The 17,952-nt window shown below is 35.1% G+C and overlaps 1 protein-coding gene across 1 annotated transcript in view; it reads left to right on the top strand.

The window, feature by feature from the left end:
• The window catches only part of LRP1B (LDL receptor related protein 1B), a 309,784-nt gene that overhangs the window by 74,607 nt on the left and 217,225 nt on the right, over positions 1 to 17,952 (top strand). Inside the window, exons 21-24 of the mRNA XM_072874983.1 lie at positions 8,057 to 8,188; positions 9,413 to 9,640; positions 13,062 to 13,236; positions 13,548 to 13,642. Coding sequence (XP_072731084.1) covers positions 8,057 to 8,188; positions 9,413 to 9,640; positions 13,062 to 13,236; positions 13,548 to 13,642 — 630 coding nt within the window. The remainder of the gene's footprint in view (positions 1 to 8,056; positions 8,189 to 9,412; positions 9,641 to 13,061; positions 13,237 to 13,547; positions 13,643 to 17,952) is intronic.

Consider the following 17,952-nt stretch of genomic DNA (forward strand, 5'->3'; position numbering starts at 1 on the left):
ATCTAGGCCGTATCTAGCTCTAGAAGCTCTTGGGATGTGCCCTGGAAAATACCGATCCTGAAAAAAGATTTGAATATGTGTTTTTATTGTGAGATATAACAAAGTACAGTGACTTAATTTGTATGTAAATATAGGAAAATAAAAAATGCTACTGGAGGATGACCACCAATTAGTTATAGAAAGTTCCATGATCTCTAGATGAATTTTAACTCTTTTGCCAAAAAGTTGATGGTAATAGAAACTACTTGAAAATTCGTATCACTTTTTTTTTTTTTAAATATTGAGAAGTGATATTTTGTTTTTCTTCTTATCCAGGGTTTATAGTGCTCAGTAAGCTATTCAGACTCTTATGTTAGTAGGTTCTGAGCAATCTTTATTTGAAAACATTAAATTGTGACAATTTTGTATGGCTTTGTAAATGTCTTGGAACCCAGTTCTGCATTAGTTATACATAGAAGACTATGGATGTAGCTCTAATGTAAATGAGTACCAGCAAGTAATATTCTCTAGTTGTCAACACTAGTTGTCAAAAGATTTGAAGAATGGTCTCTAAGAGCATGCATTGCAAAAAGGAGAGCAATGAATACAACTCACTGTTAGTTCATAAGTCTAAGCATGATGACAACTGTGATAAGGACTCACAGTGAACAACTCCTAATCTACCTTGCAATGTGTGACATATGCTGTCAGGATACATTTTTCTGGCAGTTTCATTTTAAAATAATAATGAACTTCTATTAAAGAAGAATGTTACTGTTTTTCAGTGGATGTCAAGTTCTTTGGGCTTTATTACTTTTTAAAATAAGCCTCTTAGGAGAATTTACTTTTGGGGCCGGGGTACTGTCCTAACAAAGCTGTCTGACTTCTGGACAAAAGAGTATGTATGCCCAGGATCTTAAAATATGGGTGGAGTAAATATGCATCTCTGCACACCCCTTTCAAGTAATGTTTTTAGCTATTTTTTATAATTAGTCACTTCCTGAACTTTGGGATTTGAGGAACTGTGTTCTTTATTTGGTGTTTTCACAGTAGCAGTAGAGTTCCCATTAGCCATTTCTTGCTGTCAGAAAAAAACCAACTATTTTCTGTTCAGACTGGGGCCAGGCAGTGACTTTAGAGAGAGACTATAGCCTAGGGAAACATCAGTCACTATTCCATAGTCACAGATACCTTGGCCTCAAGGCAAGGTATAAGCTGTAGAAGTTTTCAGCAGTTATTTGCCAGAATAAAGAAATTCAAATATGAAGCTGTGTAATTGCAGCTTTCATTTTATGATGTAGAACACATCAGATTCCGATTTATGATTGGCCTTCTGGGTTTGCTCTAAATTATTCTCTTTCAATGGAAGCAATTTCTTTCTACAAATCTCCAGTACCTAGCTTTATTGGAGCTAGAGAAAATTGTTGATACTATGCGATTACTTCTTAATTTTTCTTTTGAATTTGTAGCAATTTTGCAATAAATGAAATAAGATAGCATGCAGATTAGAATCCCAAGATAAAATTAACAGTAGATTTACACTACAAAATGTCAGTATAAATATAGCACTGAAGGACAAACATTTTGTAGTCTCAGCTCCATAGGTATACATCTGGGTCACCTATGTAGATGAAAGGTTATTAGCTTTAAAAATATTTCATGCAACTTATTTTGATTGAAATAAAGTAGAGCAGAGCTAAATAAATTGCTGTAGCCTAAAGCAACATTATTTCAGTTAATCTAGGACAGGTGCTAATTTAAGGTAGTGAAGTTATAGTGAGATATTTGTATGGATGATAGGTTCATCTGTTGGTAAACCACAGGGGACTGTGGAAGGCTTCATGATCTAATGCAGAATGATGTCACATCTCAGGAATATGAGTTTGAGACCTACTCATCTTCACAGAATTAAAGCTGTGTCAGGAATGCTATTAGCAGAGCAAACACAGGTTTTCTAGGAAGAATATTTTCTCAACTACCGTGATATTTTAAAAATCCACGTGCTGCAAAGAGCAAGGTCTTCTATTTTAGGCATGAGAAGTTGTACTTGTACCATGAGGTGTACTACTGAGGACAGTAATGAGAGGAGTAAATATAGTGCATTGAAAGGATCACAGCTTGCAAACAGTTAGAAAGCTGTGAATTCCTCACACATTCCCCAGATTTTTGCATTTCTCAAGGGTATTACTTTGCATTTTAAAAAAAACAAAAAACAAAAAACAAAAAAAAAAACAAACCATGGCCATGACATTATTTTTCTTTTTGCAGATTGAATTTTTATAGACTAAAAATCAGGACAAGCAGTATAATAACTGCAATATAAAGTATATTGGTACCACTGGGCTCTTTTGTAATTAAAACATGAAAAACATTTAACTTCATGGCACTGTTTTGTTACAATATTCTGTTGAGGCCTGTTCCAGCTGTTTAAAATAAATAACTTTTTACAGAAATGTAGCTTAAGGTGCACATGAGCAAAGTTCTGGTTATTTTATTTTTGGGGGATTTTAAAAATTTTATTAGTTTGAGGTTTTATCACAACCTTCTTCTGTACATTCTTTTTACTTCAAAACCAGCAGCAAGATTGGTATATGTATCGTGCCAAATATATACAATCTTTCTGAACTTTAAATTGGATTCCTTTCTGCCTTGTGAAAGTTCCATTTTTGTTTTACGAATTATAAAAGCGGTCTTTCCTACCTTTGTCTTAACTCAGCATCCTGTCTTTGACGATGGCTGATCAGTGCCTACAGGAAAGTATGGACCTGGGGGAAGATAACAGCCATGCTCCTCCTGTATAGCCTGTCAGCTTCCAGTAACCTATAACTCCGTGATTTTTTTGAACCTAAAATTGTATCTTTGTGCTTCAAAGGCTTTGAAGCCTTTGACTGATTCTTCTTGCATGAATGTTTCTAGTTGACTTTTGACCTTACACAAACTCTTGATGTCTACAACTTTTTGGGCAGACGGCTCTGGTGCGTAACTATGCACTATGTGAGAGAGAACCTCATCTTGCTTGTTATCACAGAATCACAGAATCGTATAGGTTGGAAAAGACCTTTAAGGTCATCAAGTCCAACCAGAAACCTAACGCTACCAAGACCACCACTATACCATGTCCCTAAGCACCTCATCCAAACATCTTTTAAACACCTCCAGGGATGGCAACTCAACCACTTCCCTGGGCAGCCCCTTCCAATGCTTGATAACCCTTTCAGGGAAGTAAAATTTCCTAATATCCACTCTAAACCTCCCCTGGTGCAACTTGAGGCCATTTCCTCTCATCCTATCACTTGTTACCTGGGAGAAGAGACCGACCCCCACCTCGCTACAACCTCCTTTCAGGTAGTTGTAGAGAGCGATAAGGTCTCCCCTCAGCCTCCTTTTCTCCAGGCTAAACAACCCCAGGTCCCTCAGCCACTCCCCATCAGCCTTGTGCTCCAGACCCTTCACCAGCTTCGTTGCCCTTCTCTGGACACGGTCCAGCCCCTCAGTGTCCATCTTCTAGTGAGGGGCCCAGAACTGAACACAGTATTCGAGGTGCGGCCTCACCAGTGCTGAGTACAGGGGGACCACCACTTCCCTGCTCCTGCTGGCCACACTATTCCTGATAAAAGCCAGGATGCTGTTGGCTTTCTTGGCCACCTGGGCACACTGCTGGCTCATATTCAGGCGGCTGTTGACCAACACGCCCAGATCCTTTTCCACCGGGCAGCTTTCCAGCCACTATTCCCCAAGCCTGTAGCGTTGCATGGGGAAATTAGGGGGTTTTGACCCTAATGCTTGATAATTCTGTTTGGCATGTCCTAGCTCTTGTAATAAGAGGGGTGTTGGACAGCCGTTTCATAAGTATAAACATAGTCTGTTGCTTCAGAAAAGGATCTTTTAGGTATAGATGCTATTTCAGTGCTCATCCTTGTGTATGTAACTTGAGATTTCTTTTTAACTTGAGTTTTTTCCTTGTATATTACTATATATGTCTTGAATTTTATCAGACGTTTTATTTCTCAGTCACTCTGTTGTGTAACTCTTATGTAGCTTTTCACACTTGGATTTAATTTAATCCTTTGTTACTGCTTTTTTGTTACCTAATTTGACAGTAAATTTCTGGTTTTTTGAAAGTTTTCTAGAAAGCATAGCACCCGCTTCTAAAAATACTATTGGCTTTGGCCTTTCCATGTAGTAATACCCTAGCATTACAACATTTGTTGTTCTTTTACATCTGCGTTTCTTATTTGCCTAGTATGTCAGTATGTTTTTTTAAGGTCAGTCATTTCAGGCAGTCCCTTCTTAGTTTTGGACTTGTATCATTAATTATATTTTTCTCTGTTTGTTTTCTGCAGTACCCTTTCAAGTCAAACTGTACACTGTGGCGGGGTGGGAAACAGAGATTCATTAACAAGAGCTTCAGAATTATCATAAAGCTGTCATACCATATACAATAGAGTATCATGATATGTAAATTTTTGTTAGATGGTATACAGAGTAGTTCTTCAAGTGAATGATTAAAAACTGAAGTACAAATAGTGAATATAGGAAATAAATATGTATTTTAGAACTAATGCATTCTCTGATCAGTCTTAAGTTGCAAATTCCAAAGATTAATGCTAAAATAATCAGATATGATCAGGTAGTATAAAGATTTTAACTTGACTGAGCGCAGCAGAAGGATCTTTGGCCCTATGAAAAGCAACACTACAGAAAATATTGACAGTGAGCAGAGGATTAGATCTATAACTGGTTTTAAATATGAGTGGGAATAGATTGTCAGCAATTTAAAAGTATCCTTTTGATGTAACTGTAGTACATATATTTGAAGGTGCAGGCAGAATTTAATTGTGTTGTGCACCATTAAAGTATAATATTAAAATTTTGCCTAGCTAAAATCTGATGCCAAGAAGGGACAGGTTCAATATGAAGTCAATATGGAGTATAAGTTGGTCCACAGTGAATGCATATTCAGGGGTTGTCAGAGTAACTGTTCATTTGTCAACTGGTGATAGAATGTCTGAGGGTTTTTTTAAGGGTTACTGGTCAAGAAAAATAAACATTTTGTTTAAATAATGTTTTAGAGAGCAGTCAAGAAGAAATCTGATGCCAAAGAGTGACATATATATATCTGTGCACAGTACTGTAAGAGAAATAAATTGACAAGCAATCAGCAGTGGAAATCAATTAAATAATGTAAAAGGCTGGCCAGTTGGTGAAAATGCCAGTTCTGTGGGTTGCCTTGATCAAAAGGAAAATATATTGGTGGAAATGATTAGGAAGGGAAAAAGAACCACAGATAGTGAACTGTGATGCTGTATAAATCCATATCACTCCCACATCTTGAATACTGTATAGAGATCATATAAAAGATACCAAGAAAACTTGACAGGCTGATCGAGCGTATGGGAAAGGTTTTTGTGTGAGGACAGGTAAGCTGATGCTTCTTGAAATGCGGCTTATAGACAGGCTTCTGTATGATGGCAGTCTGTGAAATCATAAATGGCATGGCGAAGGTGAATAAGGAATGGTTATGTGGTTATTCACAATAGAAATAGAAGGATGTATTAGAACTAGCACAAGAAAATAAGAGCCAAATTTTTGAGAGTCAAAGCAATAGCATACCTGTTTGCCTTCAAAAGAATTAGGTTTTTTTAGAAAATAAAGAATGGGCTTAGCTGTTATTCAGTGAAAGCAGTATGAATATGAAAGGAATGTATACATACGTACTCGTATATGTAATTTTTAGGTTATGGTAGTTTACTCCTCCAATTGTGCATGCATGTGGAAACAAATACATCTGCTTGATAACACTTCTTTTTCCACCAATTTTGTATTCCGTGATTTACAAAGGCAATTGTGATGTGGACAGATAGTACACAAATTGTCCTGTCTCCTCTTTGTTGATGCTCGTAGCACACTTTAACCACAACTCTTCCTTTAACGTGATCATTAACCAGCATGCTTTTTATTTTTTCTTCTGTATGTTCTTCTATTCGAATTCCATACTCAAATGGCAACTTTGGTAGAGAAGAACATAATGCACTACTTGCACAGAAAGACAAGATGGGGATTATTATTCTTAGGCCCTAAGTAGATCCTTGCCACATACACTTGTATGCATATAAAGAGGTTGAGATTCCACTGAAATTACTGCTTTGTTTTGGCAAGTTAAAGGAAATGCTATTTACAAAACATATGACTAAATTTTAAATCTCGCAACAGCAGTGTTAAGAATGCCAAAAAATGCAGGAGGTTGAATCACTAGATAATCTCCTGAGATCCCTTACAGCCTCAATGATTCTATGATCTCCTTCACAATATTGTCAAAACTCTAAATTATGTTTCAGTTTTGATGTGTAGTTCATAGGGGTCGATGACTTATATTTACTAATATTAATAGTCCATTAATAATTGATTCTTATCCTGAAGGGCTCCTGGAACCTTCTTAACTTCAGTCTCTTTTCCTCAGCTTCACACGAAGTTGTGAACTTATTAATAGATCACCCCAGATTTTTTCACATTGTTACTACCGATACAAGAAAAATTATGATGTTAAATAAACGTTTCGCTTTTGTAATTTTTGGGAAAGGCAGAATCAAATATAGTCATCACGTAAGGACAGTATAGTATTTACAGTCCATTAGCAGTCAAAGAACATTTCATTAACCAAAAATAAGTATTTTTTAGCTTATTGGCCCAGCTGACTTTTTGTCAGAGGTTTAGAAGAGTTGACAGAGAAGATATGGGATGCTTCTTTTTAATTAACCTTGGAATAGCAGGAGAAACTGCAAAGGCTCGGAGAGCGCTGAGTGGCCTCCAGCGCTGCCAGTGTTTGAAAGGGGCAAATGGGATAACTCTACAGAAAACTGTAAAAGCCTGTGGGTTTTTTGATACAATGATGGAAGATGCTGGATAGAATTTCATTAACCTGTTTATCCAAGGTTTTGAAAGTTTCATTCTTCCTGTAATACTTGTCAGACAAGTAAGTAGTTAAAGGACTCAAGAGCTGGTGGATAAATTTAAGGAAGCATGCATTGATGAAAAAGAAATGGTTCAATGAAGCAAACCTTGAGTTTGTCTTCAAATTTTAGTGCTTGAGTTTGAGCTAAATTTATTTCGTGAAGAAATTCATACATCAGATTTCCCTAGTTATCTAATTACTTATATTGCAGGCTAGCACAGCGTTGGAGGAATAGATTATAAACTAATTGATTTTGTTAATTATAAGTTTGTCTGTATGAGTCAGTCATTCCCACTTCCCTTTTCATCACTGTTCATTTTCTACGGTTTTTTAGTAAGTGGAAAATTGAACATTACTTTCTGTTTATGCTTGGAATGTCTCTTCAGGAGTGCTCTGGAACCGTGTGCATATAATAATGAATGAAGATATTAAGAATAGTTTCTAGGTGTTGTAAGACTAAGAGGTCTTCCCCAGTCTGCTTTCTTTCTGCTCTTTGAAGCAATTTTAGCACAATTTCTTCAGTCAATGAACTATAGGACACTACTTGAAAAAAGCTACACTTGAGAGGTTTTTCTTTGAGAAAAGTAGAAATACTTTGGCATGTTTTTTCAAATTATCTTTGCATGTTAGATTTCCAACTAATACTCTAGAAGCTAGATCAAATTGAGAGGGAACATTGAATTTGCCAAAATTCATCGCATAATCTAAGCTTTGCCTCTTCACAAAACGAAATTTTTTGTTCAGGTCCTCATCATATGAACATGTTTTTATGCCATGTGTCCTGGTTAGGAGTGTACAATTCTTTACATTTAAATGTTATAAATAGACTGCAAAATTAATATCTCACTGGGAAAATTTTATCCAGTGGCTTCATGAAGTTGCAATGATAAATTTTGTGGCTGTACTAACAAAAAAAACCCAAACAAAACAATACATGCTTGGACAAGAGTTGAATATTAGCCTAGAAAAAGTGATTAGAGTACAAGCTCAGTGAATCAATGAGGCCAGGTTTGTCTTCAAACAGAATTTTCACCACTTTCTCACCAGCATAGCTCATGCTAGTTTGACAAACCTTAGTTCCAAAAGGTGTGTTTATATTTTGTGTATTTCATAATTCAATTTTAGCTTCCAATCCGTGTGCTGATAATGAGGGCAGAGGTCCATGTTCTCACATGTGTCTGATCAATCACAACAGAAGTGCTGCATGTGCCTGTCCACATCTGATGAAACTATCTTTAGACAAGAAAACATGTTACGGTAAGTTTTCCTCCCAAAGCCTGACATTTGTATTGATTTTAGAATTTTGAACTGTACAAATTAAAATACATGATCTTAAAAACAATCTCTACAGTGCATTTTAATGATATATTTAAAAGGGTCATTTACTTTTTGGTAATTGATAACTTATTCTAATATACAAGGTGTGTGGAGCTTTGATATTTATTACCACAGCCATTTTTTCTGTTGCTTATATGTGTGATATGTTAGTTAAACTTATCTCTGCAAAACAGAAAGATTTATACTGTAAAATGCGTCATCAGAAAATGATGAGTCAGGTAAGCTGAATAATAAAAACGTACTTAATAGCTTAAATCTCTACCTGTTCTTCTAAAGTTGTCTTAGTTTCATTTTCAAGGATTAATAAAATAAAATGAAGAGCAAATATTAGACATGCAGCCTTGCCAGGGGAGTTTTATAAAAAATTACAATAAACACTTTAAGCCATAAAAGCCCTCAAAATGTCAAATAATTGTGTCTATTATCTGTAAAACCTTGTACTACATTATTCTTTTCAGTGTTGATTAATAATGTTTAGGAAATTAAAAAAAAAATTGTCATGTCAAGGATATTGTGGGGAAAAAAGTTACCTTTACTGTTCATTCACAGACATTTGCTCCAATAATTTAGACTTTTGAGATAAAAAAATAGAGTTCTGTTTTGCCTTTAATGTGTCACCCTTTTTCATTAGTGATGTCTAAATTAGAACAATTGCTGTGTTCTTTTTCTTCCATCTGTCGGCCTTTCACTGCTTACACATACATTGTGGAATTCCTCCTGAGTTTTGTTGTTTGCAAAACTTCCCTGTTCCAGTGATACTCTGTTCCCCTGAGATACCAAATGTTAATATCTGTTATGATGTGCAAATGCAACAGTATTTTTTTTGATTGGGTAAGTGGGGTAAAATTTTTTAAATATCATTTAACTTTTTTTCCTTAGACTTGCACGAGACCATATTGATTTAGTGGTGTAGTAACTTCTTGTCCAGTGTCCAGAATTAATATATTTTTCCTGTGATTTTTATGCTCCGTAACGTACTTTATTTCTCCAGTGTCACTAGGCTGCAGGTTTTCTGGAGATGTTAAATCATTTCATATTAACTTTATTTACAGATTTGTAAAGTGATCTCAAATGAATGACTTTGACTTCTGTTACCAATGTTGTGAAGAGGATAAGGAGTGATGTTTTCCTTTTTTCTAACAGAAAGGAAGAAATTTCTTCTTTATGCAAGACATTCAGAAATAAGAGGGGTGGACATAGAAAACCCATACTTCAACTTCATCACAGCCTTCACTGTTCCTGACATTGATGATGTGACGGTGATAGATTTTGATGCTGTTGAGGAACGCTTATACTGGACTGATGTGAAAACACAGACGATCAAGCGTGCCTTCATTAATGGGACTGGCTTAGAAACCATTATTTCAAGAGGTAAATAGCATAACATTTAAGTAAAAATAATTCATTATAGGTAAATGTCTGTTATAGGTATCCTAAAGTCTGAGTGTGCAAGTTCTTGTTAGATATACCTTTCACTGGTATTAGATAATTGATCTAAACAATAAGAAAGCACAATTTTGTTTAGCATTCTAGTTCATTTTATTGATTCGTAATTCATTATTATTTAAATTAATTGGGATGTAATTGTAACATTGCTTTTATACATGATTGAAATGTGTAGTGAACAATGGAAATAAAGTCTTCTGGGGAAGGTAGAAAGAATAAAGATGAAAAGCAGAAAAAATAACAGCATCCTGACATAGCTTTGCATCAAAGAATTTCATGTGGATTTCCTATGTCCTTTGGCTATCTGTGCTGACCTAGCAAAGAAATTAGTTCCATCAGAGTTATTTTTTCTTTCTAGTCCATGTAGATCTTTCAGCTTTGGCACCATTGGTGAAATACACGATATGGTAGCTTTGTAATTTTGGTGATACTGTGATATGCATTTACCTTGTTGTCTTCTCTGTGAGAACATGTGTCATGTTCAGGCTGTTTGCAGTACGTGAATGCCATGAGGAAGTGGAGTCTTTTGATTCTGTGTCTTTGAATCCTGTATACGTTTGTTCTGTCATTGCTGCTTCAGTTACTTAAAATGCTACAATTCAGGTTTTCCTTTTTGCCAAGCTTTTTCATTATAGGTAGCTTACTTATGGCAATAAAAGGAAACTTAAAATATTGCAAATGGAAAATCATGATGGGCAGGTTTTTCTGCAGTTAACGCCTTCATTGTTCTGACACTTTTGCTCTGTACTTTGAATACAGAAATTTAATGGATTGTAAAGTCTATACCTGATTGCTTCAACCCTATGTCAGTAGCTCCGGTATTAAAGTAATACCATTTATTGTCCTTGCTAGTGGTGGGTTTTTGTTTGTTTCCTTGCAACCACTGTCATTTCCTCTCCTGGCAGCACATGGTATTCTTCTGTTGTGTAATATACCTATCTGCTTGAAAATAGGAAAACTGTCTGGCAGGGACTATCAGGAGGCATATTTTGCAAACTCTGGTTCCTCCACTGTTAGACGTATGTTGAAGGGGAAGAGGAGAAAAGAAATAACTCACTTCTGTAAGATCACACCTTTTTGGATTTTTGAGAACAAATTAAAAAAGGAATGAAAATACTTCTCTAGTTGATTATTTGGGGACCTCAGAAAATTAATTAAAGCTCTGCCCCTGGGGTCGTTTTAGAAGGAATTTGTTCTGTATTAGCATATTTGGGGAAATCATTGGACAAATATGGCAATATCCCCGCTTGACTATGTAGATTGATGAATTTATTTATTTTGTATGGGTATCTTTATTTTTCCCCTGTTGTCTCAGAGACAACTTTATTAAAAAGTGGAGATGGTTTTCAGTATGAGTAACAAGGACAAAGTTTAGAGTGCCTCTTAGAGCTCTTCTTTACATCATGAACTGAGGTGCCCAAAAGAGAAAGAGTTGTTGTTGGTTTTTAAAATGGTAGTAGAATAAAAACATTTTTTACTATATAAAATACATAGTGAAAAATCACAAAACTTGTCAAGAAACTTAATGAAACTTAAAGAAACATACTATGTGTGAGTCTTTCTGTTTATCAGAATTCTTTCATATTCTTTTTATTATGGTAGTTTCTGTGGTGGACTTTTTGTTTTGTTTTTTTTTTTGTGCCAGATGTAACTTATTATATATAAAATTTGCAAAATTACGATGTTCTGGCACATCAAAACATTATAAAGACTACTTATTATGTGTAAATTATCTTGTTTGCTTACAGTTATATTTTTATACTTATAAGAACATAAGAAGCTTTGTAAGCACATACTAGTGGGATTCTCGTTGGATGAAGTCTTATGCCAATGTCACAAAAATGCCACAGTCATACTTTAATCTTTTTAAGAGTATGAAATACTTGTTTTCTAGTTCCTCCAACCAAAAAACCCAAAAAGGCAGGGGATCAGTTTAAAATGGGTCAAGGCTATGTATTCGGTGCCGTTTATTGCATTCTCTGAAGTTGGCAAACTTCCTAATGCCCAATCACCATTTGACCTTATGTATATGCAAGCCAGGCCACAGCCACATCCATGTTAGTTTGTCAGTGACAATAATTCTGTCAGTGGAAGTAACCACATTAAGCTGACAAATAGATAGTGTGCAAACTATGAACTATAATGAAACCATTAAATCACCCTTGGCCTCTTTCCTCATCTACAAAGATGCTGGCCAGTATGAGCCATTGCTGTGCCAAGGCAGAGCGGCATGTTAGTATCTAGATCATGAGCAACATTTAAGGCAGATATTAATATATATTAACACTTTTAAAATCAGTATCTTGCTAAGGAAGACTATCATATACAAAGACACTTGTGAAGCTACCAAATTAATTACATCTTATGTTTTGCTACCTCAGGCAATACTGGTGGCGTGGGTTAAACCCAGAAGGCAGCTAATCCCCACACAGCCGCTCACTCCCCGCAGTGGGATGGGAAAGAGAATCAGAAGGGTAAAAGTGAAAAAACTTGTGGGCTAAGATAAAGACAGTTTAATAGGAAAAGCAAAAACTGCATGCACAAGCAAAGCAAAATAAAGAATTCGTTCACTCCTTCCCATGGGCAGGCAGGTGCTCAGCCATCTCCAGGAAATCAGGGGAGTAAGTTGGAGTCTTCAAAGTCTTCAGAAATAAAACCAAAAAACTTCTTCAGTGATGTAGCTACTTATCTACTTATGTGCTGTAGAATGATGCTATAGACCAGTGGTTTTAATTCATAAATTCTGTACTCAGCCTTCCTGGTGCTAAAGAAGGAAGTAAGCTTTTAAACTTCAGCATAGTTTTTTTTTAGAAAGCCACTTACTGTTCTATATGTAAAGTATAACTCACAACTAAAGAAGTATGAACCTTCCTCTTATGTCATGAGTAAGGTTTATGTTTATTAAACATGATTGTTGAACTTCCTAGTGGAGCTTAACTCATTCTACATCATCATCCCTTAAAGAAAAACATAACAAACTACACTTTTTAGTAGTGCACTGAGTAATAAATGATTTCTTAAGTAGAAAATACACTGCAAAAATTCAGTGTCTGTCTGATTATTATTTTTGGCCAATAGCGTTTATGCTAAATTTTAAAGATGTGTTTATGGAAGATTTCCCGAATCTTCAGTGCAATTTTCATGCTCTTATTGCAAGTGTATCAGGCCCAAGTAGAAAAATAATGATGATTAATTCTTGGCAACTAGTCTATAAATACATCTGAATAGAATATTGCAAAATATTGTTAACAAACTGTAGAATAAATTGTTGGGTTTGTTTTTTCCTCCAAGACTGAGAATAATCCAGAAAGAAAATCAAAAGAACAACTGCTTTCATTTTTTGCAGATATTCAGAGTATCAGAGGTCTTGCAGTGGACTGGATATCACGTAATTTATATTGGATTAGCTCAGAATTTGATGAAACACAAATTAATGTGGCACATTTAGACGGTTCCTTGAAAACCTCAATCATCCATGGAATCGATAAACCCCAGTGTCTTGCCGTTCACCCAGTAAAAGGGTAAGATATCTGTAGTTTTAATAAATAAACTACAGTAAAGCTTGTCAGAAGACTTCTTCTTTCTTCAGATTTTGAGTTTGCCCATTCTGTTTTCTTCCAAACTTAAAGTAAATGCATGCGTTTGAAACATTTTGCTGAGAATTTCTTAACTGAGTATTGCTTCCCTGCCCAAGCTTACTGTTGATTAAATCATGTAATCATTAGTTGTATATTTTGCTTGCTTCTAAACTTACGAATGTTTTCACTACTGATGCATTAAAAATACTGGGTACACAAAGCAACATTATAAATATGTTAATTTTCTTCTTCAGTAAGCTCTACTGGACGGATGGTAACACAATTAACATGGCAAACATGGATGGCAGCAACAGCAAAATACTCTTTCAGAATCAAAAAGATCCTGTTGGTAAATACCTTTTTTCCTGTTTCTTTTTTATTTGATAATGCTTTTTCATGGACATTATCTTGAAATGCTATTTAAGTATACCATGATGTTTTTCATATACTATATAACAGTGATAAGAATAGGCATAAAGACATGAAAAACACTGATCTATCTTTGTGTTTCACAATTTAAGATATTTTTGGCATAAGATAATTTGGCTTTTAACTTTTCACATATAGAAAAGAGCAACAGTTGAAGCATATATAAACAGTTTCATATAATAACTTAAGCTCAGTTTTAGTATTTGAGAATTAATATAGTTGATGATAAATTATGTCACTTTGAGGAAAAAAAAAAGCTCTCTCTATATGTAGTATTTATTTATTTTTGGTTCAGATCTCTTTCTTTTTGTAATTTCATTTTTTAGAGAGTTAAAGTGGTTACATCAATTGTTGTTGCCTTATTAGTGGCCCATCAATAAAGTGATTACATTTTAAAGCATTTATGGGTTTTCATAACTGAATCCATTAAGCAAGCAGAAGCAAAAATGGCTTAGTTAAATAATTCAATAAATTTGACATTAGAGCAACATGGCATGCATTTTAGACCATAAATTCAAAGAAATTTTTAGAAATTATTTGGTAACTGTTTTATTGTTGATTTGATTTTCTATCTATCCACTTGAAGAGACAGTTATCTATTTATCTGGAGAAAAAAGAGTGGTAAACTCACTAATTTTAAGGTGAAGCATAAACGCATTTAATGATATTACAGCAATATTAAGAAGTAAGGCTGTGTGCAACATTTTGCACTGAATATCCTGTGATCATGGGTCACAAGGTCCTAAATTGCAGTCCTTATGGTTTCTGTCTTTGAGTTTATTCTGAGTAGCAGTAAAGCCAGTGAATCAAATACATGGTAGAACGGTAAGTACTCCTTTTTTTTTTTTTTTTTCTTCCCCTGTAAGTATACCAGTACTGTCAAAGGCTGCATGTGCAAACCCATGTGGGTTTTGTGACATTTTTGTTCATGGACATGTACAGTCTCACTGGTATCAGATGGACTATTCATGCAGTTAAACACTCCTGTAAGCCTTGTAGGGACGATGGTTGCGACATAAGTTTTTTACCTCACCACATAGCTGCAAGACAATTGGTTTTCTTTCTGTAGTATTGGATTAATTTTTAACACCTTTGAGATCTGATAAGAATTACTTGAAATAGGTTATATTCCAGATTGAAGGTTCTTATTGCATAATAATGAGACTTATCACATAATAAGGAGACTGTAGAGATTTAATTGTTTTTCCCTTCTTCTTGGCAGTCTGAAAGCGTGCTGTATCGTAAAGTATGTAAGGTGTAGAATAAGTAGTATGTAAAGAGTGGAGATATATATATGTATGTATGTAAACAGAAAATAAAACTTGCACCTGTCTATTGCTGAAAAACTTTTTAATTGGTAGACATCTTGGCTCAGTTTTATTGTCAGTTAGGATGGACATGAAAACAGATGTTGTTGCATGTCTGAGGAAAAATAATCAGATACACTCTAGATAAAACAAGTATTAAATTTCCAATATCAAACTCTAAATTCAAATATATGCAAAATGCCTGTTTTAATAGTTTAAGTTATTCTAACCATTAGCATAAGACATTCCTATGCTAAGAACAAGAAAACACTGCTGAAGAGCCAGAGAGTAGCAGTCTTTAAACCTTAATTTAATATTTCATTTCTAACTTAGAAACTGTCTTTCTTCATAAGTGAAACCCTAGTTCATGCAGTGATAATTTTGAGTATTTGGGAGGCGAGGTGAATGATCTAGTAAGTGAGTTCACAGGCAGATTACTGAAAAAGACAAATATATGGTTTATTAGAGTTGGATGCCCTGATAATTGATGGGGGTTTTATTTTTCTTGAGACATAATTTCAGAATTTGAAGAATGAGGGAAAGTTTTCCAATCTGTGACCTGAAGTATGCTGATGAATTTTTTTCTCAGTTTGATTTCTATCAAAAGAAGGAGACAATTTCAATTAAAATATTTTGTGTTAATGCCAAGAGTATGTAGTTCGGAGATTTTGGAAACTGATAATCTATAGGATGACAGATTGCATCTCTTATTTTTATCTTAGCTAGTACATACTAGAAATGACTTGCCAGTCCATTCTGCAGTTCTAAAGGGCTCAAATACTGACACACATAGATCGGCTGAAAAAGGAACTACTCACTGGAGTTCCATTAATCTGCATTCTTAGGGATTCAGAATTAGTGCTTAGTTTTATACTCTGTGAGGCAGATCATTTGATCATTGGTGTCTTGCACTTATATTCAGTTAAGCAGTTGTTTGTTATAAAACTCTAAAAATGGATGCATCCATGCATCCATTGATTTGTTTTTAAGGAAATGGCTATTATTAAATTGTACAGTATTGTATTTTTAGTAAGTTTTGAAATGCCTTGGATAAGTAACCTTTAAAAACATAGTGGATCACTCTCAGCTGTTTTCAAAGGATTCCATGATTATAGATTGGGGGGGTGGGGGTGGTGTTTGGGTTTGTTTTTTGGGGTTTTGTTTTGTTTTGTTTTGTTTTTTTAAATAGAGTTCAATCCTTTCTTCTGAACAAACTTAGAGTTTCTGTTTTGCTCATAGTTATAGTACAGCCCTATTTGCTCCTTTAGCTGTTCTTGTTTCATTTGCTTGGCTGACTCTCTACTTGAATATCCCTTGCTAATTTGTTCTTTCTTTTGAATATATAGCACAGTCTACAAACAAAATTGTTGCAGATGTGAACGAAAAATCTTCTTGAGACTGGATCTTGAAATTTTCATCTTAAATTTATTTTGTTTGTTTAAAAAAAAGTTATTTCTTAAGTATGTATGTGCATTTAGCAGAGAAATAAACCTAAGGATTTCCTAATTTTAAGCACTGTTTTTCACCTGGAATGTAATTGGCCATAAACAGTTAAAAAAACCTTTCCTAAGTCACTAAGGTGGGAAATGTGAACAAAAATTCCAAATATGTTCCTAAATTCAGCTAAGCGTAATAGCAGTGTAAGCCAGTCACCCACACTAGTATCTGTGATGCTTATGGCTAGTAAGTCACCTATTTTCATTAGTAAAACTAGGAAAATTCCTGAAAAAATCTAAATAAACGTGCTCTGCCTACATTAGAAATAATGTGTTTTCACAAAGGTTGGTAATAGGTGGACTAACACAACAGGAGAATACTTTGGGAAGAAAAATGTGGTAGACTTGGGCAGAAGGAGATAGGAATGTTATTTCTGTCAGTTGCTGCTGTGTAATTGCAATACCCATGTGTAGAAACACCAGTTTAATATCTGAAGAAGTAGAAAACCTGATGAGATAACATTGTAATTGCTGTGTAGATTGCATTCACAGCAACCCCATAAATAGATCTGTCTAGGTGAAATCAGTGAGCAGCTAACTGGTAGGAGTCAGGAGTTACAGAGAATAGCAAATGCTATCCATCTCAGAGTAAGGAAACCTTTATACTTGCGTATTACCTTTGTAACCCATAGCAAGGTTCATCCATATTACCAGGAAAGTTTCCTATGCTAGTCCTAAGTACTGCAAGTGCTGCTTGTCTCCAAGGTCTGTGGCATTGTCTTTTCGCCTTGAGCCATGCTTGTACAACGAGCATGAAAACATGTATATGCGGAGAGATGCTGCGAGATCAGTCTCTCCTGAAGGCCTTACTCAGTATCCTTATCCTCTCTTGAACATGTGTTGTTTTCTTCTGAGTGATACACTTACAGAGATGGGAAAAAATATCAGTAACTGTAAAGGAACTGGAAAGCTGTTTTTCAAAAGCTTTGAAAGCAGACACCTTTTGGCCTACTACGCCAAATGTGCGTAAAGAAGTAGTGGCATGGTGCCAGCTGTAAGTACTGCAGCACACGGCACTGCTTTCTCCCGTCAGGATTTTGAAAATAGATCTGGCTTTCCACGGAGAAGCCATTTACAGGATGGAAGAAGAGTACTGTACAATATCTGGAGGTTGACCTATGGAGTGAAATACAGTATTTTTTGGCAACGTGCTCCTGGATACCTAACATGAGTTCTGGGAAAAGTCTCATACCAAGGCAAATTATTATAGCATCTGCTGTCACCATGCCAAGCGTATTTCACTGTGGAAAATGTCCTGCTACAATTACTTGAACATTTTTAAAGCATTATAGAAGTCTGAAATACATTATCTCTTAGTTCTTTGCTCTTACTTCCAGAAAATTATATGCTTTGTTCATTTATAAGGTTATTTTGCAAGTATTTTTATTTCTACTGTTCTCTTGCTTCTAACTCCAAAGAACTGATCA

Source organism: Ciconia boyciana, chromosome 10, assembly GCF_034638445.1.
Source record: "Ciconia boyciana chromosome 10, ASM3463844v1, whole genome shotgun sequence".
Taxonomy (NCBI): domain Eukaryota; kingdom Metazoa; phylum Chordata; class Aves; order Ciconiiformes; family Ciconiidae; genus Ciconia; species Ciconia boyciana.